Here is a 24042-nt window from a genome sequence, read left to right as displayed (position 1 = left end):
CTAATTTAATCCACATAATAACCCTAACTTTTTCATCACCATCATGCATAAAGAGGTAATGAATTTATAACAAGGTTTTCTACGAAAATTCTATCAACCTCCCCATTTTGATCTATTGGTTGAGTAAATAAGCTAAAAAAGCACAGAAAAAGGGGAGGATGTCTTTAGATACAGGAGATGACATATGCACACAGATATCAGAGTAATTCCTGATCTTTTCACTATCTAAATATGTATATATTTCACCTTTTCCTGGAAGCACTGTATGACATTTACAGAAAGGTAAGGTAAATATAATTCCCCTTTCCAGAAGGTTACAACAATTTTGTGTCACCTTCGAAAGATAATTCAAAGATCAGGCTCAAACTAATTTTACACAGGAAAAGAAATTAAAAGACGCTTTAAATTCTGCTTGACACCAGCAGCTTACATGAATTATTATTAGCATTTCCAATATTATTTACTAACCATACAGTCTAATACTTGGTATACGGCATGTAAATACTTAATTTAAAAAGTTACTACATAGGAAAAGATAATTTAAAATATTTAAAAATTCACACTGCTCTCAGGTAGATCCCACCTGCTGCACAACTTCAGGGGGGAGTTCTGATTTCCACTGCTTGAGCTGTCGCGATGCAAAAGAATGTAGGGCGTAGGAAATGGTGCCGTACTCTATCCACAGCGAGAGGTTGGAGCTGTCGATCTCCAGAGCTCGCTTGAAGCAGTTCAGGACAGGAGTGGAGTGCTTCCAGATCGGGCCGTCGCTTTTCAGTTCATTAGAGTTCAACTTGTCCTGAATACGACTTGCTCGAGCCAGAGCCATGCCAGCCCACGAATCAAACCTGTGCAGGCAAGGACAAAACACAGAAACAATTTCCTCCCTAAACATCACATTGAATAGCACAGATAACATTAATTTTGTTATATCTGCAACTTTCTCTTCCTTTCATTGTATGCTCTCTCAAAACAGACTTCTGCATCTCCTCCTCCCCTCATTGTGGAACAGACTCTGTAGCCTAAATCATACTGATTTTACTAGAGAAGTGTTGCAAAGTGGTTTCCTAATAAAGCACTGTCCCCAGTAATTGTCACACATGAAAAGCAGATGTAACAAGGTATATTTGCCACGCAAAAACAGCATATCTATACTTGTAATGGCAGCGCTCCCATTGGTCTCTTTTCTCAGTAACCACACTGTCCTGCTCAAACATCGTCACCCTGTATTTCCGCAGGCCAGCAGACAGCCATTCTGACTTTCTGTACTGTTGGACTGGACTGCAAATGATCTTTAGCATAATTTTCCAACATAATATGACAAAACCCAAAGTGTATTCACTTAGGAAAATTCTGACAAACAACAGATTGGTTCCTGAGGGGACTGTTCAGGATCTAGTCCTTTGTTTATTAGATCATTGACAATACAGTCTGAAGAGCAGCTTCCGTATTCCATAATCCTAAATTAACATCAGTGGTCAATGGCTCTGCAAATATTCAGTTTTACCGTGATTCTGACACTAAAGAAATAATTTTAATGTTCTCACTTTTTTTGCTTGTAATTTCTTGGTGATTTCAATTGAAAACCCATTTCTGGGTCAAGTGACCTCAACAGTCAGATTCCTGAGGGGAATGGAAGGGAAACTGTAACACAGACATTTGAAGAAGTACCATCTCATAAGACTGGGCTAAAAATACTATGCTACCACATAAAGCACCTCTGAGCAACAAAATCTCATACGTAAAAGTAGGAATGCATTCCGCTGTCATTCATTTATGAATTTCGATTTTAAAGTATCAAAACTATTAAAAAATTGGTTGTTGTTTTTTTTGGTAATTTATTAGGCTTCAAACAAGTTCTTAGCAATCTGCTAATCAACAGTTCCCTGACTAGAAGATTCAATAAGATTAAACTACAGCTATTTCTCTGTAGATTCCACATGTAAAATTGCTCTGTGCCTTCATGTTCCCTTGTCCCTTTTACGTGACTAGTTTTAGAAACAGTTTACTTGTCTCAAGTCTCTCAACCAGGGTTTTTGTCACTGACCCTGATTTATCAACCTTAAGGATAATTAAAATGATAGCTTACATCTAATACACAAAGTCTATATTTAATCAGTAAATTTAGAGATTATTTAATTTTATTTTAGAAGACTTATTCAAAACATGCTTTATTTTTAAGATGGCTTAATCTTGGTGGTATTTCAGTAAGTTGTAAATTATCAAGAAACAAGGTGGTTTAGTTCAAATATCACTAAGATATGCAGCTGGATTCAAAAATACTGACCTGTTTGGACAAATACAAATGTCATGCATGTAAAATTTAATGGCCTTAGACTGTTCTTTATTCTTGAAATGATAGTCTGCCAGAAGATAGTACAACTCAGTCACCACTGGTGGAGAATAGTCTGCACCATCCGGGAGAGAGGGTGCCTGAAAATAAAGGTTCATATTAAATAAAACGTTCATATTAAATGAAGCTGCACACTTGCTTCTTCCTTGTGGTGATAGTAGCCTTTTCATCACAGAATATGAAGACATAAAACACAAAGGCAGTGCAAGCATTCCACAGATACACAGAGCACTTAATGAACATCTCATACTGACTCCATATTAATTAATATGACATCTTGCCATTCCAAGACTAAAAGCTTTGGTGGTGTCATTCTTATTTCATTTAAATGTAATTACCTGAAGAGATCCAAGATAATGGAATAAATCATTTCCCTAACTATCTCCAAGTCAACATAAAAATAACAACGGGAATTTTTACACCTTTCCATTTTTTTAATTTAAAGCAATTAATTGTACCTTGCTGCATGTTCCTTCAATATAGGCAGATACAGTATCCAGGCTCAGCATAGGCTTGTCTGTTCGAGGAACAATAGTAGCAGTCTTCTTCAAAAGGTTGGCCAAATCAGCAGAAACAGTACTGGTTTTGTAACTATCAAATTCCGGAAGAGTTTTAGGCTTAAAATATTCAAACATGAAGAAAGCATCTTCCCATGTTAGATCAACCTGAAGAGGGACGTAGATTAGAGGGGAAAAAAAATAACCTCAAATTCCAAAATTCAAAAGTCTACCAATGATGAGTTTCTATGGCTTTTCTAGTTCACGAGAAAATATATATTGCTCTAGCAGGAAACAGACCTCCCAATAACAGAACAACAAGACGTTTCATTAATTTATGCTGCTCACAAATATAGCATACTGCTCACTGATTTTGTATCGGGTAAATGCTAAAATCATCTGAGGTTTTTTTTAACAAAATCAATGATGTTTCAAGGCTCAGGATTGCTGACCTGTTTTTCAGTCCCTTCCTTAGTACTACAACCCTCTTCCCAAGACACTCTGTAGTAGTTGTTCTCCCAAATTAAACTGAATTTCACACGTTTCTTACAAACAGCTACAAAATATCATCATAGACTTCAAAATAAACTATAATATAATTTACTTGCATAATTTTTAACAGAGACATTTTTCACATTCATAAACTGCAAGGCTGGCTGCTAAAGTTTTCTTCTCTCAAGCTGACTTTTTTCCTCTCTACTTTTCCTCAACCTCGAACTTCTTCTCTGCTGAAAACAGGAAAGTCATGGCTCAATAAAACACATTTGGCAACAGTTCAAAATGGCAAACGACTGTGAATAAGACTATACTACCATTTCATTTCAAATATCTGACCCTCTATATTCATAAAGGATCCCATATTTTCAAATTAGTTTATTTTCTACATGTAAAATACATGAGTTTTACAAGGAAAGAGAAGGAATCTTTCTCCAAAATATATTAAGGTGCATTAAAACTAAGCAAGGGTGTATTTTTTATCACTTAAGGATATTCCACTGACATTCAATAATATGTCTCTTACCTGCTGTACTGAATGTTCTTCTAGGTATCTTGCTTTGCTTTTCTTGCTAGGGAAACCATATAAACAATAAAAACACTGTTCTAAGGCTGTTTCCAGCTCTTCCTTGTATGGATGAGTATCTTCAGAAGTGGATGCTGCAAGTTCCTTTTGTAGTACCTGAACCTACAACACCACAAATATCAATGAAAAAGTCATCTGCAAGCTGAAGATTGCGTCATGTTACCTCGTTGTCTGAAGGCAGGTAACAAAAAACTACATGAAGGAATTAGGCGTGTTTTTCCCCAATTACAACTAAATATTACGCATTCTCTGTAAACTAGTCTCATACAAGTAATGTCAATGGCACTGTAACTGCAACAAAGCACTTTTATTTTTTTCTGTTGATTTATGAGCTCTTTATTTATGAGATTCGATATCAGCTTAATGTTACAGACTTAACATCATTCAGATTTTTCCACCACACACAAAGTTGCTTCTGTGAATATAAACACTGCAGTTTGCCAGCCCAACCCTGAGAATAAGGAAGAGGCACAGAGAAATTTCTGCCCTAATACACATACATCAGTTTCCTTTGCATGGAAAAAGGTAGATGGAGAAAACTGTGGGAAAAGAACAGATGGCTACTGAAAATCTGACCAAAAGGGATACAGAATTGAATAGTAAGAATAGTATTATACAGATGGCTACCCACCAAGGAAAGTGGCTGGATCGATCCCAAATGACTAAACACTGTACCAAGTTGCTATTTTAACTTCAACGTTACAAGGAAAAGTACCCATCGGTAACGTATTTTGGAAGATGCTATTGGCTTTCCTGACACTACAGACACTGCGCATCACCATCACAAGGCAAAATTCTCTAGTTCTACATGCAAGAAGCTCATCTGTAAGTGCTGGGATTAACTATAAGATGTTAATTCTCTTCTGTTTAAAAGAACAATGTACCACTTATTAAGAGCCAAAACCCTTAAAAATAACAGTAAAGACAAGTCTTTTAATGAATTTTGAGTCACAGCTTTTAAATTCTTTGCAGCAACCCAGAATTGTTCTTAATGATTCAGACTGACTATTGCTAAAGGACTGAACTACATATTAACATCTCTTGCACACCACCTTCAGCCACAAGCAGTATAATGTGCTTAAGCAGACAGTTCATCTACAGAGCACAATCATTTAATACTAGTCTATAAAACACACTTTTTGTTTAACATTCTGAAAGCTGCCTTTCTCTTCAAATAATTCATCCCATTTTATCTTTGTCTTTCCTTACCCTTCCAACACCCTCTTGTCTCTGAAAACTAAATTCTTGTGCTCTATAATACTATATTATATTTTAGTTTAAGAAGCAGGCAATTCTGCCACTGAAAATTGAAGATTTTGTTCAAAGCACCTGATGACATTTGCAAATATCTAGTAGTAAGTACATTCCTAGCTCTCAGTTACCTGTGGCTTATCTAGGCTCACAGGTCACACCACCACAAGCCCCAGGCTGTGGGTACATGCACACTATACAGACACAGTTCAGATTCATCACTCGGGAGCACTGCATTTGAGGGCAAGCTGGACTCTGGAGCCAGGCTCTATTTTCAAGAAGCACAGTGCCTCAGCTAACAAGCCCTCTCGACCCAAGGCAGATCCACACAGGTGCAGTTCAGGTGTATCAGCATTATGCTCCTAACATAAGGGAGACCAAAAAGAGCAGGATGCGGAGATAATCTAATAGTCCTGCACTGAATTGGGCTCAGTTCAAACACTGTTCATTAGCTCCAGCCCTGCCAGGGTGAGCTGAGTCCCGCAGAAGCCCTCAAGCTCTCCACACTATCCTTCCTGGCAGTCTAAATCACTGTCCTGAACACACCACTGCTCAGACACAGAGGTGGATGCGGTCTGGCGCTGAGCTGCGGCCAATAAGCTCCAGGGAGCGCTAAGAAGGGGAATTAAGAGATTTCTGAGTAGGTCTGTGCAGAACTAATCATGGTTTTCTCTTGGCTGAAGGTAATAAACCTCAATGAAGTCAAGCTGAATCTGTAAAGTGCCACTGAAATATCCCTGCAGAGCATTGCCCAGTGAATGCCACACTGCTCTATTATCTGGGTTTTGCCAACAGCCAGGCTACGCCAGACTGCCAGCACAATTTTACTTTATATTAATTTAAACCACTTCAAGCTTCATCTGAAAGCAACAACTATAGTATTTTTGGTAAAAAAAGAAAAAAAAAAAAAAAAAAAGAAAATTCATGTACTGAGTTGCTCAGTATTGCTGCCAGCTATCCATATTCCTACTACCAACTACCCACATCTCTGCTGCATCCAGTTTTATGTTTAACATCTTTAGCAACATGATAAGCTATGTCAAAGCTAATCACTCCATGCCTTTCAGCCAGATGACTTGCAGAGGTTCCTTCCAACCTGAATTATTCTACAAAGCCAACACTTACATAGAACTTGAGCAGAGCGCCATCTGAATTGCAACACCAGGATCTTCTTCCCAAATACTCATGAGCAGTGTTCAGCAGCATGAGCGAAGAAGGCAACATAGGGGTATCAGGACTCACTGGAATAAAGAAGTTGGTAAGTATTTAAGAGCTAAATCCAACTAGTCAAGGCTTCATCTGGCAAAAAGAAGTTTCCTTGGTGATAAGAAAGTGATGTTTGCATACCCTTCTGCTCTCTTCAGCCATCAAGATAAGATGACAAACAAGTATTTTGTTACCTGTACTTCAGAGCTAGATGGTACAGAGCTCAACTCTATACATAAAAGTGAATAATTAACTCACCTTCTTCTCCCTGGTTCTGCTGCTGCTGGCAGCAAAGGGATCGAAAAGCATCTTCCTCATGCTGGATGATCCTGTGCAGGATTATCCATGGAAGCACTGAGGAGACATAGGGTTCTTTTGGTTCTTCCTGGACTGCCATGCTGCAGTCTATGATCTAACAAAGAAACAGATATTACACAGACAGAGTGATAGGAAATAAAAGTCAGGTGTGAATCCTTCCCAAACAACCCAAAGTTAGTAATGGGTTTTATCCTAAGGAAATAACCTAAAGTTGAGCCTCAGCTTCTCACAATGAGGGGCAGTAAAAACCCTACAAAAAAAGATCAGCTGGTATGCAGAAAGACAGAACATCTCTACCCTGACACTCCCCTTGCATCGTCATTCTCCAACTACCTATTTCTCTGTTAATACTATGTATAAACAACTTAAAGTAAGCAGATGCACAGCATGAATTCTTAGTGTTAGTACACCGCACTACAGTACAAGAAATTTATCGACAACCTAGCAAGGAAGAACTTAATTAAAAGAATTCCTGAATTCTTTACCAGATTTTACAACAAGTTTTAAAGACCAACAAGAATCATTAACAGATTCTAAATAAATTATGTAACTGAATGAATTCTGAGCAACACGATGCTGTGTCATGGAACAGTTGTCCTGGTATTCCTCACAAACAACTGTTCATTTTATTGCCACAGTGCCAGAAATTTCTGAAGTCCTATACTTTTCTCACATTCTTTCACACATACGACAGTTTTTCTATTGATCTTTCTGTAAATAAAGAGTTGTACTTCTTATTACTACAGAAAACATTCAGGACATTACATGGAATACTCTGTTCTCCAGAATTCCATTACATTCCGTAACATAGTGAAACACATAAAGCTTCACAGAATGAGGGTAAGATTTTTGTGAGCAGCGAAGGTCCTGAGCTTTTACTGAAGTAAATGGAGATTTGAGAGGTGTGAGCACATTGAATTTTGACATTAACTAGACTAGCTTTTTAACAACTGAAAAGTCTACCACTTGTTAGCTGGATAGGAAAACACTCATTCAGCAGTTTGAAGGTTTGAAAGTACCTGTTTTAAAAGGCTAAAACTAGCTGTATTTGTAATGCTAAGAGCAGTCTGTACATCAGGTTTTTTTTTCCCTGCCCTCTTCTCATTACCCTTGCTATTTTACTGGAAAAACCCTTAGTTTGGCCAGCACTTGCAAGCAACTCTTACCACATTCCCAGGACTTATGGGATTTTGTCTTCTAGCCCAAAGCATATACAGCCAAGACCAGTGCCATAGCTTACAAACTGCACTCAGCCAGCTGAACCCGTCCTCGCTTTAGCACCATTTCAAACTGCATAATAAAATAGAGCTGTTCCTTGCGTTAGCTCACTATCATTCTTTCATTGTTTTAGGCAGCTTGGTGTTTGAAGTTACGCGTTGCTACTGATTCTACAACAGGTTTTCTCAGTGTCTCTCATGTACTGAAATGAAAGTGAAGACCACGAAGGCAACGCTCATCTTCCCCCGACCTTCCGTCAATAAAAATGTATCCCAAAACACCACTGCGAGTGGGTGGCAATTCAGCCACAGCACCTGTATCACATCTGAGGGCCTAGAGCACACAATAGTGCAAGTGAACAGGCTACCTGAATCAGGTTGGTTGTTAGTCGAACGAGGCTTGGTGTTACAGAAGAGTCTTTCAGGATGCTGCTGACTGATGATAATGAAGTATCTATTCCTGTGAGCAGTTGTGTTACCGTAGCAACCCACTCGTCTTTTGCAGAGGCTGCTGTCATATTAATCATCTGCTGAATTGCTTCATTCAAGGCAACTTCTGAGCATTCTAAGCATTGTTTGTAATCTTTCAGTTTGAGCAGGGAGTCCTAGGGAATGTAAATACCAAAAAAATCTATTATAAGGATGAAAGGTTTATTTTAAACCATGAATGCACATCAGGGCAAAGCAATATACTATATACGGTTAATGTAGTTACTTTAATGAAATGATAACAGACTACCTGTAAATATGACACTAAAAAAGAACAGTAGGAGGTGCATGTGCCCTGCACTAGAAATACACAAGTAGGATCTAAATTTCAAAAAAATAATGCACTGAATCTTTCTGCTTTTATAAAAGACACAAGGGAAAAAAATATTCTGGAAAGGGATGGCTGTAAATCTAAAATTCTAACAATATGCAGTTGATAGAGGCCCTACAGAAACTGGATTTGGATCTTTATGGTCTTGTGCTACCATTTTATTACTTCATAAATAATGAAAGAGTAACTATAAGGCTAGCAGTAGAACATTCTCCTGCTTCTTTCTACTTTACCAGGTTTGGGTCACCCGATGGCATGGAGGCTGCAGGATTTGGTTCAAGCCAGTTAAAAGAGCATCAGCCTTTTTTTGTACAACCTTTTTTTTCCCCCCTGGAGAACTGATAGGTTCAAATTGTTCCAACAGCTGAGCTCATTTGTACACTTATTTTCATAGTGTCAAATGGACTAAATCTATAGCAATTATACTGGATGTATCTATCAACACTCTTTCATTCATGCAGGACAGATACACTAGATCATAAACCAATCACATGCTAGATCACTTTAAAGTTTCAGAAGGGTTCTAAGTCACTATGTAGTCAATCTCAGCAAAAGCAGGAAGTATTCAGAACAGATGCAGACAGCATGAATCCATCCCCAGAATGTCTCCGCAAATTATTCAGATTTATTTGAATTTATAATTTTTCTGGCTATTTCATGTAGGCCTCAGACACCTGCTATCTTTAGCCACATCCTCAGTCAGCAAAAGTCAGCATATTGCTAATGATGTCAATAAAGCTACACTACTCACACCATTTCTAGATTTGGTTCCATGTTTTGCTTTGTAATGAGACTTATTAACCATTAACACCTACTGTAGAAAGCCTTTCATCCTGTTTTCAGAAGTCTTTATCCCTTACTAAAAAAGTTATTTCAAGAAACAAAACAAACCTGTAGGAGAAGCAGCTGTGCTGGTCTCTCTGGTATGGATGTTACAAACTCCAGATGCTTCACTCTGCCGTAACCACTAAAGCATAACGTTGGACGAAGCAGATGCACAACTGCATTATAATCCCCAGCCTCATGCAGCCGCTGGATCTCTTCCAAAGACTGGCATCTCTCCAGAGATTTTAGGTTCTTTTCAATCTGCAAACATCACAGATGACACAATCCAACTCTCATTTTGTCTAGACATGCATTTGCCAATGACATTTCACCTAACAGCTTAGTGGGAACTCTAAAACTACACTCAGAAATACAAAGCAGGAAGAAAATGCCTGCTATGTAACACCTGAGCCATTTTTTAATTATTATATAGTACATTAGTTTAGTACTATAAAAATTTTAAGCCTTTTTTCCTCAAATCCCAAATTCACGCATTTCTACACTGCAAGAACACATCCATCAGATGGACTTCAAAGTGAAGACAGCATCTCCTGTGTTGGAGTTCACCCCCAAAACGGCAATAGAAAGCAGCCAGCAATCCCTTTTTTTAGTACTGTATGCAAACTCTTATGTGGTAAACAGAATGCTGAAATAAAGAGCTCATTTAAGCAATGGTGAAATTTATGTTTAAGAAGAGAAAATAGAACACTAGTCTAATAATCTACTGTTCTACATGCAGATACTCTTAGTATTTTTATTTTGCATAAAAGCATTCTGAAGCTGCACGGGACCAAGAGATCGAAAAGATGCCTTTTTGAAAAGATGATGGCCTTGATGTCATCATTAAACTATGAACCTGTCCTTTCACTCTTAGAAAAAATCTAGGACAGATATGGTAAACCCATCACAAACAAGATAATTTATAGATAACCTTTGAAAACGGGAAGGATGGAGCAGGGAGAATACACCTGCAAATTAATTCTTACCTCTTCTAAGGAAACAACTGAATCAACATGTAGATTAGGTAACCGTATCACAATGCTGCCTTCATTGCCAGCTTTAGCTTGCATTGTACTGGAGCTCTGTAGCATTTCAGTGCATATATCATAGTTTTCAAGTGCCTGTTCCATGTCTCCCTACAGAAACAGTAGAGAAGAAAATAAATACACAAAAAACCCCAGAGTTTTGTCTGCAGCAACAGTTTTTAAAGCATGTAGAAAATGTTTAAATTCAGGACAGGCACTGCCAGTATGATTACTGTACATCCTCCCAAATAAAAAACAAATCAAATTGACACTCTCCAATTAAAAACAACTGGTATATCTTACCAGTGATTTTAATTAAGAGAGAAATAGAATTCAGCTTGCATAAATTTGAAAGACTAAATTGCATTGCTTTTCCTTATAAAAATGGAAGAGTAAAACAGTAGAAATAACTCTTCCATTTGTGCAAATAAAAACATTGAGTCAAGAAACACTCTTATATCCTGCAAAGTGAATGCATTCTACTTGTTCTGCCCAGCTGAAGTAGATACTGAAGTTGAGTGGTCAGGAGAGAAATGCAAGCTGTGCAGACCAAATACAACTCTGTACAGCTGGAGATGGCAGCAGCCATATAGGAATTCTCATTTTTCATCAAGTAAGTTTATTGGAAAGTAATCCTTAGATGCAACAACTAAAATGAAGTAACTTGTTACATAGTTCACAACTGACTCACATCATTAGTTGACAATTGACTTAAACATAATTGATACATAAACAAACTCTTTGATGTCCTGAGGAAGCAATGCTTGAAGAAAAAAAAACATTGGGATCAAATAACATTTCTTTCAAATTATTCCCTTAGTGATAGGTTTAAAGCCCTCTGCATCAAAATCTGCATATTAAACTAAATTTCTCCAAAAGAAGAATCATGTTACCTTGAAAACGCAGAGAGGAGAGTAATTAAACATACAGTTTGTTTCAGCTGAAAGCTGCATTTTGGACTGTATGGGACTTTGATAGCATCCACTAGCCCAGGTCCCAAAAAGTCCATGTTTTACAGCTACACATTACTACTCCAAACAACTTTGGTCCAAATATATTTTAAGCAGAACACAAGTTAAACAGAGACTTACTTATTAACCATATCTGAATATTAGCTTAGCATGTGAGACCTCCTACTTCATTTCCACCTCTACCCTTAGGGATAGTTAATTATTTAAAATGTAAAATGCAATCACTATGTTGTGAGCTCATTTTATCTGCACGTGTAAACGAGCTGACATTCCCAAATCAGCTGCAGTGTCTCTGAACACCACTGATTTCAATCTGGGAAAGGTTTTATTTGTTAAGTCAAAAGCAAAACAAACCTGCAGCGCTAGAAAGCGAGCTTTCAGCCAATATACCCGAGTGACAAACTCCATCCAGCCTTCCTCAAATAAATCTCGCTGTGAGGATGCAAACGACAGCTGCAACAGGTCTCCCAAGAAATGAGTTCCTGGGAAGTCAGGACCAAACTTCCCATTCACAGAGACAGCAGGGCAATTTCGTGGAGAAACTGCAAATCAATTAATTATATTTTATCATCAAGTTACTAGCATCCCGTGAAAAGAGTCCCACATACTAGTATTTTTAAAGTTCTGATCTACTTAAAGACAAACAACTGATAGACCAATAAAATGCAGATCTGAAAAGTATTCATTAAGAAAAAATAGCTCTGAGATCCAATGAATTCCCGGAAACACTTCTTCATATACCTTGAGTGTTTTTAGAGTCTGGAGAAAGTAACATCCGGTTCTCACCTGTAGAGCTCTTCCCTTTCGTCAGGAGCCACTGATCTAATTGCAGTTCCATGCAAGAAAGGCTCATCAACATCATATCCTTCAGAAAAAGCATGGAAGTATCAAAAAGGGAGAAATACATTAAAAGAATTTTTTAAAAACCCACTAAATTTGCAATTTACTTCAAAGAAAACCTTCAACTTGTCCTCTAGGGATTTCTATTCCCAAGCTATAACTAATTCTTCCTCTCTTTAAAGCTATATAATGGCATTTGCAAATCAACAGGTACAAAACAATATTTAGAAGGAGGATAAAAAAAGAAACCCCACTCATGAAAGAAGGTAGTCACAACAGCTTCGCCTGATGTTAAAAGAAGTGACATCCTTATTTTTATATCTGGCTGAAATAAAATTATATTGAATTGCTAAATCACGCTTAAAGCATGTTTCCAGAATATAGTAAAAGTACTGATATTCGAGAAATAAAAAGTCTATATCCTATCATTTTTTAAGTAATTATTTCCATGAGACTAACTAAACTAGACTCGAAGGGGGATGGGGTTGTAGCTGGGCTTGCATCAGTAGGGCATCACTCTAGAGTTCATGAAGGCTGGGAGGCCTCCCATACCCCTGGGGTGAAATCGGTGTGCTCAGCTCACTCTCTGAAATGCCTGTACACCACTGCGTGCAGCACGGGGAGTAAGCAGGAGGAATCAGAAACCTGTGTTAGGGCAGGAGATTATGACCTAGTGGCAATTACGGAGACATGGTGGGACAGCACACGTGACTGGAATGTGATCAGGGATGACTATGTCCTTTTCAGGAAAGACAGGCCAACCAGGCATGGTGGTGGAGTTGCTCTTTATGTGAGAGAGCAACTACAATGTATTGAGTATTGTCCAGGCACAGATGAGGAGCGAGTTGAGAGTCTATGGGTGAAAGTTAAGGGGCAGGCTGGCAGGGGTGATACTGTTGTGGGTGTCTATTATAGGCCACCAGATCAGGGTGAGGAAGTTGATGAGGCCTCTACAGACAGCTGAGAGCAGCCTCACAATCACAGGCCCTGGTTGTGGTGGGGGATTTTAACTTCCCTGATGTAGTCCTTTCAACAAACTCAGCCAGCCGGCCACAGTCTAGGAGGTTCTTCCAGTGCCCTGACGATAACTTTCTGTTGCAAAGGGTGGAGGAGCCGACTAGAAGAGGTGCACTGCTGGACCTCATCCAACATTCTGCGATTCTGTGAGACAGAGTATGTACTCTAGTCTTACCAGCTTATTACTGCTTGCTGGATAAAGTTCAGGAGTATATTAAGAATCACCATGGATCTCTGCCAAGTAGTTTTGTGCAGTGACAAACATACTATATTCTATTAAATTCATAGGAAAAAAGGCTACAGGTCCAGGTGTAAAAACCAGGTTCCTGTGAAAAGGTTCAAAAGCCCATACACGTTACCAGAATAGCCCCTCACAATCTTCAAACCCATATTTATTACACTAAGGATATATTGCAAATGAAGTATAAAATAAATTTAAGGATGAAAAAAATACACAAACATGAGGACAGTGATTCATAATGAAAACGAAGGGAATACACTTATATTTGTTTAAAAAAGGGTATGTATATATGAATACAGAAATACAACAAGAAAAACCATCTGCTACATAGTGATACTTTTGTTTGTTTTGTAAACTAAGTCAATTGAACATAGTTTTCAGAATTCATTTTTCATTTGTTAAAAAGGAAAAACACTGTTGATCTGAAAAAACAGTATATATAGGGTATACTTGCATTTAACATCACCCAGATATGTTCAGGAGCTCAAGAACAGTTACGTGAGCTGCAGAGAGGGCAGTTTATGAAAGATGCACCAGCTAGACAAGCAGTTCTGCAGAGAGCGCTCAGGAAAATCTGCACTGAACTGCTGGATTTCAGTCAGTACTTGTGGCACACAGGGAGCAACACAGTGGCAAAGAAACAGAAATATAAGGAAAGGTGTGTCATTACCTTGATATGCTGATTACTCGAGTCCCTCAGTAAGGGATTGGGAAGACTGCTGCTGTGCTTCCTCCAGCTGTTGTAGATACTGAGGACCACCTCGCACAAGCCAGGAGGCCACTTCACCAGGAACTTTTGGCTGATGACTTTTAGGTATCTCATCATTAGCTCCAAGATCCCACCATTGTTCAGGTTATCCAGCAGGAATTCATGAACATCCTGTTTTTCTAGAAGGCAGATAAGCACAAAGCCTTTCAGGTCTAAGGTCAACGCAGACCAAAAGTACAAATAAGTTTCAACAGTGTTTTATGCACTAATCCTGCAGCAGTTCTCCTGCGCTGCATACAGGCACAATGAAGTTCTTGTATTCAAATCTGTCTAAATGGGAAACTCCACACAACAGAGCTCTTGCACACAGTAATTAAGCAGTCCTCAAGACTTTTAAAAAATTAATTAATTAATAAAAATCACACCTGTTCCCAAGTGAGATATTTCTTTGCCATAAAATTATACTTTTAAAAATCATGCATATTTTTTGTATCTTTTAGGTATAAAATAGGAAAACACAGAAAATAAAGCTTACAATACGGAAGAAACACCAGAGGAACAGTGGGGGTTGTGACGATATCTTACCAGATTCCATAAACGTTGTAGAATCAAACGACATTCGATGTGGTCCAACGTGCTGGAAATTCTCTTCTTTGATCTCGGACTGTACCTCATAGTTATTGAAAGGGTCCTCCTCCTCCTCTAGATCTAATTTCCTTAATCTGTGTGGAAAAAAAAAAACACATTAACAACAAAATCGTCACTAGTCAGTGAAACCTAAGCATAGCATGCTGTGTGTATTCTAACAGAAGTACATTAACTGAAGCACATCCAGAGATTTACATCCAGTTCTGAAATTCTGTAATCCAAATTTTGTCCAAACCAAGATTACCTTGTTTGTTGATCTTCTCCAATTTGACATCTGCATTGTCCTCTAATTCAGTTTCATATTAATGAAAGCATTCTTATTCTTAAATTGTTTTTAGCAATTTTCACTCAAAAGAGTTTTAGTAAATTCATGAGAAGACAATGAATCACATCTGCTTCAAAAAAATACATGGGTCTAGTGGTTTTAAGGTTTGGGGTATATCAATTAAACAAAACCCCAAAGAGATTCCTCTGCTTAGCTCTTGATATTCTCATAAGGAAAGCTGCTGCACCACCGTACCTAGATGGAAGGAATTTGACCAGCAGCTCTTGAAAGTCAACCTTCTCCTCTTTCTTACACTTGGTGTTCCGGACTCTAGCAGATCTCCTTTTTGCCGTTTCACCACTATCTTCTGTAATTCTCCTTCGCTTCACCCCTTTCTTAGATTTATCACCTGCTGCTATGTCACCTAAAAACAGAATGAAAAAAAAAAACTCAAAACAAACCCAATACCAAAGCTTAAACTGCCAAACAAAAAGTAGATTATCGTTTTTATTTTTAAAAAGTTATTAATGGTTGACACTTCATTTTGTTCTACAGCAACACTTGAGATTCATTCTTTCCCTTCTGAAGATAGTTTTTTTTAAAATGGCACTATTAAATATAAACTGGACATGGCATTTTGCATAAAAATGCTGGTCTGAGGCAAGAAGCAGACTTCCTGAAAATTCTGCATTATTAATTAGCCTTCAAGAAGTTTCTGAAATGGGAATTAGAAGAGTCTGCCCTAAAGTCCAGCAACACCTGTAAATTCCCATGAATATCAACAAAATACTAGCAACTCCTTGACAGTTTTAGATATGTAAATACATAAACAGTTACAGTATAAAATATTCAAACTCCTTGCTACAGATTTAAATTAACTACAGCTGACAGCTTGGTTCTCTTGGTTTCTTAAAGTTACACATCAGCAGCTGAATAAAGACTCTTCACAACGTTAGAAGTTCGATATGCACCACTGCTGGAATGGTGTCATGATTCTTCTAATCTTATAGACTGAAAAACTGAAGTATGAATCAACAGCATAAAACCAGAAGAGGTTCGATACTCCTGCACTAGATTAGCAATTGAAAACAACAAACCAACCTGATTCTCAGTTCCATTAGACAGGAAAGTAAGTCCACTGTCCTGAACACTGGTCTTATGTCTCAGTCAGGAATCAATGATTTCCAGGCAGCTGAGGTAGCCTTCCTTTTTTAATGTGAATGGCTAACAGAATTTAATTTTATAAAGCCCAACTTTACTTCTTCTACCAGATGTTATGCATATGCTGAAAAGGTTCTGGATCCACCACCACACACTTTGAAGACAGCATTTCCCAAGGAATTCTGCAGTGCTTTTAATACCCAGGTAAGTATCTTTAATCTTAGACTGAAGTACCTTGCTCACCTACAGCAGCTCCTGGTTCCAGTGAATTCTGACCGTGACTTGGAAAGTTGGGTGTCGTTGGAGTATAAGATAATACAGGTTCTGGCATTGTCACCACCGGGTTGGTGCTGACAGGTGTTGGCTGAATAACACTGACAGGAGTGGAGGTGGGAGAAAGAATCAAGTGCTGAACTGGGTCTCGGTATTCTGAGAGATCAATTCTCTTGCCCAGGCTGGGCCGAGGAGGATCACATGTTGTGAGGTGGTGATACATGGCAAGTAAAGCTTCTCCTAAGCACTTCCACCTGCATGTGGAAACACAATGGCATCACAACTTCCTTAATTCTTGTCACATTATTGTCTAAATTATGTTTTAAAACCTAAGAGCATTCAACATTTTCTCCAATAGCTTAGAAATAGAAAGAGCAGCTTTTCAGTGGGAGAGGACACCCATTTGAGTGTCAAAATCTGGGCCCCCACTAGGAAAGCTGGAGAATATATTTCTATATTTCCTGTCATATGCAGCACTGACACCTTCAGGCCTGGAAACAGAGGCCTTTAGGAGCTTTTCTTTTAGAATACACAACTCAGAAAAAAACAAGCATAAAACACGGCAGCAGGCAAAAAGTTTTCAGAGGAAGCTGGTGACTTGCTTGCCATAGGAAGGAACTGGGATTGAATAATGTGCCTCATTTCAAAAAAGGTCTCTAACAAAAAAAGGTCTATGCAGTGGTTGCTGAGAAAATTAATTTACACGGAACACTTAAGAAATAGTGTCAAGGAACAATTTTCAGATTATGTATTCAATCGACAATAAAAAAAAAAATCTCACCCTTAACCACAAGTAGCAGCAACTTCTCTGCAACAGGACCTACAGGTGGAGTACATTAATATTCCAGAAAAATAAGTACAATAGAGATCCTGTTTGTTTTCACATGAAAAAAAGTATTTTGAAGAAATATGAAGAGGAACACAGTAGACAGCACAAATGGCTTCAGAGAAACCTTTTCAAAACAGGAAATATAGAGACTTACGTGAAAAAGGGAATTGGTTGGACCAGTTTGAGGTCTGGATCTCTGTCACGCACTAGCAAAGCCTGTCGTTTCTTACGGAGCTCCAGGGCTTCATCTATGATTCTTCCTGTTTCAGCTGCACTCACATTTACATTATGGATAGACATGTCACTAAGAAATAACAAGAAATGAAGAGGAGTTAAAGTTTTTGGGGGTTTGGTTGTTTTTTTGTTTTTTTTTTTTTTTTATTTCTAGAAGCCTGAAGAGATTAATTTGATACTCTCCTATAACTTAACATAAACAGTGTTAAAACAAGCATCCAAATAGCATTATTTTACAGACTTCATCGCATGCATATAGAAGTGTTCACCATCCAACATCTTTGTTCCACCTTAAAAATTGAAAGATAAAGGGAGATGATCCTATTCTGTTTTCCAAACACTGAGAAATGAAAGGAAAGCAAGAGGTTTTGTTTTCTTTCTTGGACAGAAGGTTTTGATTCAGAAAAACATCATATGGCTGAGAAATTCCTTTCATTCCAAAGTGCTATTTTGAGGAATTCATGTCATCACCAATAAAATTTGGAGTTGAAAATTACCTTGTATAGTCTGAGTCTACAAATTAATTTTTGAAAGGGAAGAATAATCCACACTTTCAGAGGTATCACAATCCAGAAATGAAAAAAATAAATTAAGTGGCTAGAAACCCTGGCTTAATTGAGCATGTAACTCATTCTAAGAGCCATAACTTGGGCAGCTTAATAAATCAGGGTCTCTAGAACTACTGAAACATACAAAGCGTTCAGATTGCCCTAATTTGTCAATAAGAATTAGGAGGACTCCCTGAAACCTACTGGTATGAGAATACTGTATCAAGTCCCAAATTTGTAACTTGTTTAAGTGGTTAAGTGTGTGGTTGGGTTTCTTTATTTTTTTCTTTCCAATGAGGAAAAGAAAACTCCTAAAATAAATGCTGTAGCTATCAGCTACAAATTAATGAACATATAAAAGGAATATGGATTACAAGATACCTAGGTATGAAAATGAGTCAGCAGCAGCAAACGGATTTTCTACCCCTACCTCTCTCCAAAGGTAATTACTGAAGAACACTTTGTCAGTAGCACCAAGGCTTAAAATCAATTTATTATTCAGAAGACAGGTCAGCAAGATATTGTTGTAGCTTACAACTCTGTATCTCAACAGCTTTTCTGAACTACCTCAAACCCAAAATTTACTCCCCAAAAGCAATCTATACTATAAGATGACATTCACCATTTGAGGAACATCCTTAAGGAATCTTTCCGGAGGCAAGGCTGCTCCTCAAAGATCTTCTCCTTCAGAACCAATCCTTTGCTATACAGACAGTCTTTTTCCAGAGCTTTGCAGATAAAGTACAAACATGCTGACAGAGAAATAGAAATTGAATGGTCAGTTGCCACTTTGGCTTATTCAAAAGCTCCCATTTCTGGCCCACATTTACACCACTGAATTCCAACTAAACATGACATTTGCATAGACCAATAGCTTTATAATATGTCAAATAATTACATGCATATGGTTAAAATAACCTGTTCTGTCTTCCAAGTATTGTATCCAGAAAAATAATACCATTAATTTTGTTTAAACAATGTTGCAGTACATCTTTTATTTACCTTTAAGACTCCACTCCTGTACAAAAGAAACTGGAATCATAAAGCAGAATCACAATCATTTACCAGTTCCATATTATCAAATGTCTTAACTGCACATTCCATTAGAGTAACATGCAATGAAGCCCACCAGGTTGTTACTCACATGGGAAGTAACATGAAGAAAATTAGGCCCATTCCAGTGGGACAAACCAAGGGATCAGATTCAGCACTTCGACGATCTTGCAACTTGTTTCCTAAACTTCATTTCAATCACTACTGGATATTACTCAAACATAAAGCCTTAGGGTCAGTTGTATCAACTACTGTAACTACAATTAACTATAATGAGCTATGACCTATAAATAGACTGTAGTTTTACACCCAAATCCTGTAACTATGTAGCTGGAAATGACAAGACAAAAATCAACATACATTGAAAGGCAAGAGAATAGCCTACAGGGAAACTTCTTGTAGAAGCTCTGATCTAAGAGACCACAAGCATTTATTTTTAGGGTAACCAGAATTGATACAAATGGTCATGGTTTATCAAGAAATAAATCTCTATCATAAAGTCAAAGTCTCCATTATATCTAAGGTAATTCTTATGCAAGATACACTTTCTCTTATATGATTGCTTGTTACAATTTTTTATTGATATGTCAAATTACATATTTCTTGAGATTTTTTTTGTGTACTGTACTTACTTGTGTAGTCACCAAGCGTGTACAAGATCGTGATAAGGTTATCTAAGCAAGGCCAGTGATCAGGATTACACCTGAGACCTTCTTCAAAAGCGTGACGAGCCAAAGGTAGGCGGATTAGTTTTATTGCCACACGACCAATTTTATACCACAGGCTGACATCAGTAGAGTCCAGCATTACAGCCTAGAAAGCACATCAAACAACATCATTCACATTTCTGACATGCATGTTTCCAAAAGAGACACTACTGGTTTGGGGACTGAATGGTGGAGCAGTTATATCACAAAATACAGCAGAGAGTATACAGAATTCAGACATGCATACAAATGTATGCTGTAAAGCGCACACCTCCATTTTGGCAAGTTTTTACAAATACTGAGGCTCTCGTGTTTTATTTCAGCCGTACTGTACCTCCAAATAAAATTCCATGGCTGTCTCTAAGTCATCCCGTTGTGCTGCTAACTGTGCTAGGTTTTTATAGGTGGAATATTTTAACATCAGGCCTGGATGTTTCAGCCCTTCTTTCTCATCCCCAGAAAGAACTGCCTAGAAACGATAAAACAAATGCAACACAGGCATTAGGAATTAGATAAATAAAGCAGCAAACAACTTTGCCAATTGATAATGCTGACACTTCTAAATAGCCAATAAGAAATGAAGTAACACAACATATAAAAATAGTTTGTGGAGTTCCATTCTCTAAAGGTCACTGACCTCTCGCAGAAGGCGAATCTCAAGCAGCTCATGATAAGCTTTAGCAGACTCTTCAAATCGATCATGTTTCTGAAGGTCCAGAGCTTTGTGGTACAAAGCAAAAGCTTCGGCTTCCTGTGGTTTAAAAAAATTAGAACCCATTTCATAGGGCAACTTTATTAAATATAATTATAACCTCATATTTATATTTATTACGAATTCAGTGGTTTCACACTTTTAATACTTTCTACTGTACAGCAGTCCACATCCAGAGTGTATAGCAGAACATTAGCCTTACTGACCTGATATAACTAATTTAAGTGAAGTCTTAGCTTGCTAAAGGAGGATTCAAGAAAGAAGACAGTAACACAACTTTCTTAAAAACAAAAAATTATGGTTAAACAATTGCTGCAACAAGAGAAGACAAAACTCCCATTAAGACAAAACTCTCTTAAGGAAACTGCAGGTTTACTTACTTGAGCTTCCTTTGTCTGTGTCTTATGGCTTTTGAAGGTCCCTTCGTAGTCATCCTCAATCGTGGAGCTCGCATTCAGGGCTGCAATTCGAATCTATAATGACAGTCGAGACACGACAAATGTTACATCTACACATGTCCCAGTCTTCCTTGCAAACTGGATTTTTCTCATTTTATTATTTTTCTTGGTAAAACTACATAAAGTTACAAGAGCTGCAGTGAATATAGCTATCACTATTTGCAAACAATAATAAGTCAAAACAATCCCCCCCTACCCCAAATCTGCTGATAAAACAAAATTTCAAGTGTCTCACAAGAAACAGTTTCCCTAGAACGGACATGTGAATTACAGTGAATTTTTTCAAATTCCTATTCACCAGTAACTACAATCACTCTGAAAACAATGTTCTCATTACGCAAATTTATTCCTAGTCCTGGGGAGAGAAAATTCTCTATTTTATTTCTACCAAAGCACCTCAAAAACCATCTCAATAAGTCCTTACCATGTTCACAGATATTCACACCTTCCTTCTCCAGGATTAGGAGGAATGGCCTAACACAAACAGGTCTGGAAAGCAAATAGGATTAGAATATTTATTCTATCCATAAAGAAAGCATTCAGAAGTAAAAGACAGGCTGGAAATACTTTAATTAATAACCAATTAACTGTCTTATGTCACCACAAGCCCATGCCAAGACATAAACTGCTGTACCACATAGGAACAATAACATTCAAGTGAATTTTAACCAGGAGCAGAGAATAAAATACAAAACTAAGCACATTCATTACTTCAGGATGGCTTTCAAAAATCTAGTCCTGGTGGTGAGGAGGGACTGGAAATACTTGCAATGTAGCTACAGCTATAAGGTTATTCAGCTACTGTATTATATTTAATTACCAACTTCTACAGACCATCTCTAATGGAAAAACAAGTTATAACGACTGCATATGCATTTAGATCTAGTAGATTTATGCAAACAAAAGAAACCAAACTTCTCCTGGCTAGTATTTCCTCATACTGAAGGGAGGATACTAATATTTCCAGTCTTTTTAGCACTGACAAAAAGTTTAAAGGGGCAAATCCACATTTATAATCTGTAAGTCATTTTTCCTCAATTAAACACAAAATTTATATTCTATTAACTGCTTGACACTGTTAGTAAAGGGGAAATAAAAAAAAAAAAAAAAAAAAAAAGAGTTCTCTGCTGCTGCTTTTTTAGAAACACTTCACTGCTACATGATAAAACCTTCCCAATAGCTCAAACAAAAAGATGACACATGCAAGACAGGCTAAACCCAGTCTTTAACATCGGGGACCACATTAATAGAACAGTAAGTCCAGAATTAACCACAGCAGGAAGCAGTGGGAGTTTGAACCATAAGCTGAATTAACTCATACATCATCATGATTAGTTCTGCACATAGAGAAAATAATGCTTCAACATGAATTTCATTCATTCAGCAATGATCTTTTGCTTGCCTATGCGCCATGTACTTTCCCCACTTGCAGCTAAATCAGACTGACAACTGCACAGCAATAAAGCATTTTTCTCTTTAAGTCAATAAATAAACAATAAAACCTCAAATCTCTTTCAAGACAAAGTTCCTTGTAAACTTTGTATATGGAGAAAATACATGCAGAGATTAAAGGTTATCTCTTTCAGAAATAATGAATGCCACAGGTTTGGACAGAAAGTGCAGATGCTTATGACATCTAAATAAGGCTGTATGATCCCATATTAATTACATATTTAAACTGAATGCTTTTATGTTCACTTACAAATCTGCCTGGCTTCAGAATTATCCTTAAGTCTTCTGCCAAATCCACATAATCTTGCTCAAGGCAGCAGAGGAATTCAACAGGAGAGAGAACACAGCCAAGAGTTTCCTTCCATGGCTGGACTGCCAGTGAAATGCAACCATAGAAATGGTGAGGAAACAATCTTAATTCTACTTTTTATTTATATAGAAAACATAGAACAATCACTAGCCCCTCTATTCTCTGTAGATCAGAAGTTGATGGAGCATAACTGCACAGAACAGTGTAATACTTTCAAAAACCATGGTAAAGATGTGGCCTCCGCACAGCTTTTCTACTGGTCGGTGGGCCAGGTGGGGGGTTTGTTTCATTTTTTATTTTCAAACCAGGCACTGTAGATGGCTGCAAACAAAACTGTGGACTGAGATACAACAGCGTTGTAACATGTAGGAATTTAGTATGTCGCTACCGGCACTTTTAATGAGACCCTGCTATATCAATTAGCTGGGGAAAAAAATGATGAGTCTTTATAATAGAAGTATTACAAACCAGCTGGAAGTTGTTCAGTCACAAGAGTGTCTCAGCTATAAATCCATGGCTGTAACAGGTGAGCACATCCTCAAAAACAATAATACCTCTTCAAAGTCTTTTGCCTTCAAAATCTTATCTCCTTTTACCTTAGTTGTTTAAAACCTCAGTAAAAATTTCAAATGTCAGCTCTTGTTCCCAGAGCTTGTGTGATTCTCAGCTTCCAAATAAACAACGGAAGTGACCTGGGCACCCCAGCTTTTGCTGTTGCCACACCTGGAATCCATATACTGCAAATACACACTTGTTTAAAAAAGAACACTTGATTTTTGTTTGTTTTTAACATTTAAAAGATCTCTCTCTGCTGCATTTTAGCAAGAGCTGCTTTTACCGAAGCACGGTCACTTTCCACAGAGGGACGCGGGGACACCACTCACACAAAAGGAGGGAGGGAGTCCCGCTTGCCTCCGCCAGGGTTTCCATGGAGAGCAGCGGACGAGGCCCCGCCGCGTCAGGCCGGGCTCCCGCAGCCCTCACCGGCGGGCCACACACGGCCACGGCCACAGCCACAGCCACG

The 24042-nt window shown here is 37.9% G+C and overlaps 1 protein-coding gene across 6 annotated transcripts in view; it reads right to left on the bottom strand.

The window, feature by feature from the left end:
• Positions 1-24042, bottom strand: part of CABIN1 (calcineurin binding protein 1) — a 102088-nt gene that overhangs the window by 77845 nt on the left and 201 nt on the right. For 2 of the 6 annotated variants that reach the window (XM_065033698.1, XM_065033701.1), the window contains exons 2-24: positions 22959-23080; positions 21681-21745; positions 21179-21271; positions 20724-20837; positions 20421-20555; positions 20012-20192; positions 18949-19078; positions 17699-17848; positions 16677-16969; positions 15537-15705; positions 14954-15090; positions 14330-14547; positions 12348-12426; positions 11916-12103; positions 10552-10701; positions 9632-9826; positions 8289-8525; positions 6644-6797; positions 6305-6420; positions 3869-4030; positions 2809-3015; positions 2285-2430; positions 584-845 (exon numbers count right to left, since the gene is read on the bottom strand). In XM_065033698.1, the coding sequence (XP_064889770.1) occupies positions 584-845; positions 2285-2430; positions 2809-3015; positions 3869-4030; positions 6305-6420; positions 6644-6797; positions 8289-8525; positions 9632-9826; positions 10552-10701; positions 11916-12103; positions 12348-12426; positions 14330-14547; positions 14954-15090; positions 15537-15705; positions 16677-16969; positions 17699-17848; positions 18949-19078; positions 20012-20192; positions 20421-20555; positions 20724-20837; positions 21179-21271; positions 21681-21683 (3519 nt within the window). In that variant the 5' untranslated portion in view covers positions 21684-21745; positions 22959-23080. The remainder of the gene's footprint in view (positions 1-583; positions 846-2284; positions 2431-2808; positions 3016-3868; positions 4031-6304; positions 6421-6643; positions 6798-8288; positions 8526-9631; positions 9827-10551; positions 10702-11915; positions 12104-12347; positions 12427-14329; positions 14548-14953; positions 15091-15536; positions 15706-16676; positions 16970-17698; positions 17849-18948; positions 19079-20011; positions 20193-20420; positions 20556-20723; positions 20838-21178; positions 21272-21680; positions 21746-22958; positions 23081-24042) is intronic. The other 4 variants (XM_065033700.1, XM_065033703.1, XM_065033702.1 and 1 more) reach the window with 2 other exon arrangements.

Source organism: Columba livia, chromosome 17, assembly GCF_036013475.1.
Source record: "Columba livia isolate bColLiv1 breed racing homer chromosome 17, bColLiv1.pat.W.v2, whole genome shotgun sequence".
NCBI lineage: Eukaryota > Metazoa > Chordata > Aves > Columbiformes > Columbidae > Columba > Columba livia.
This window is presented reverse-complemented; position numbering and strand designations above follow the sequence as displayed.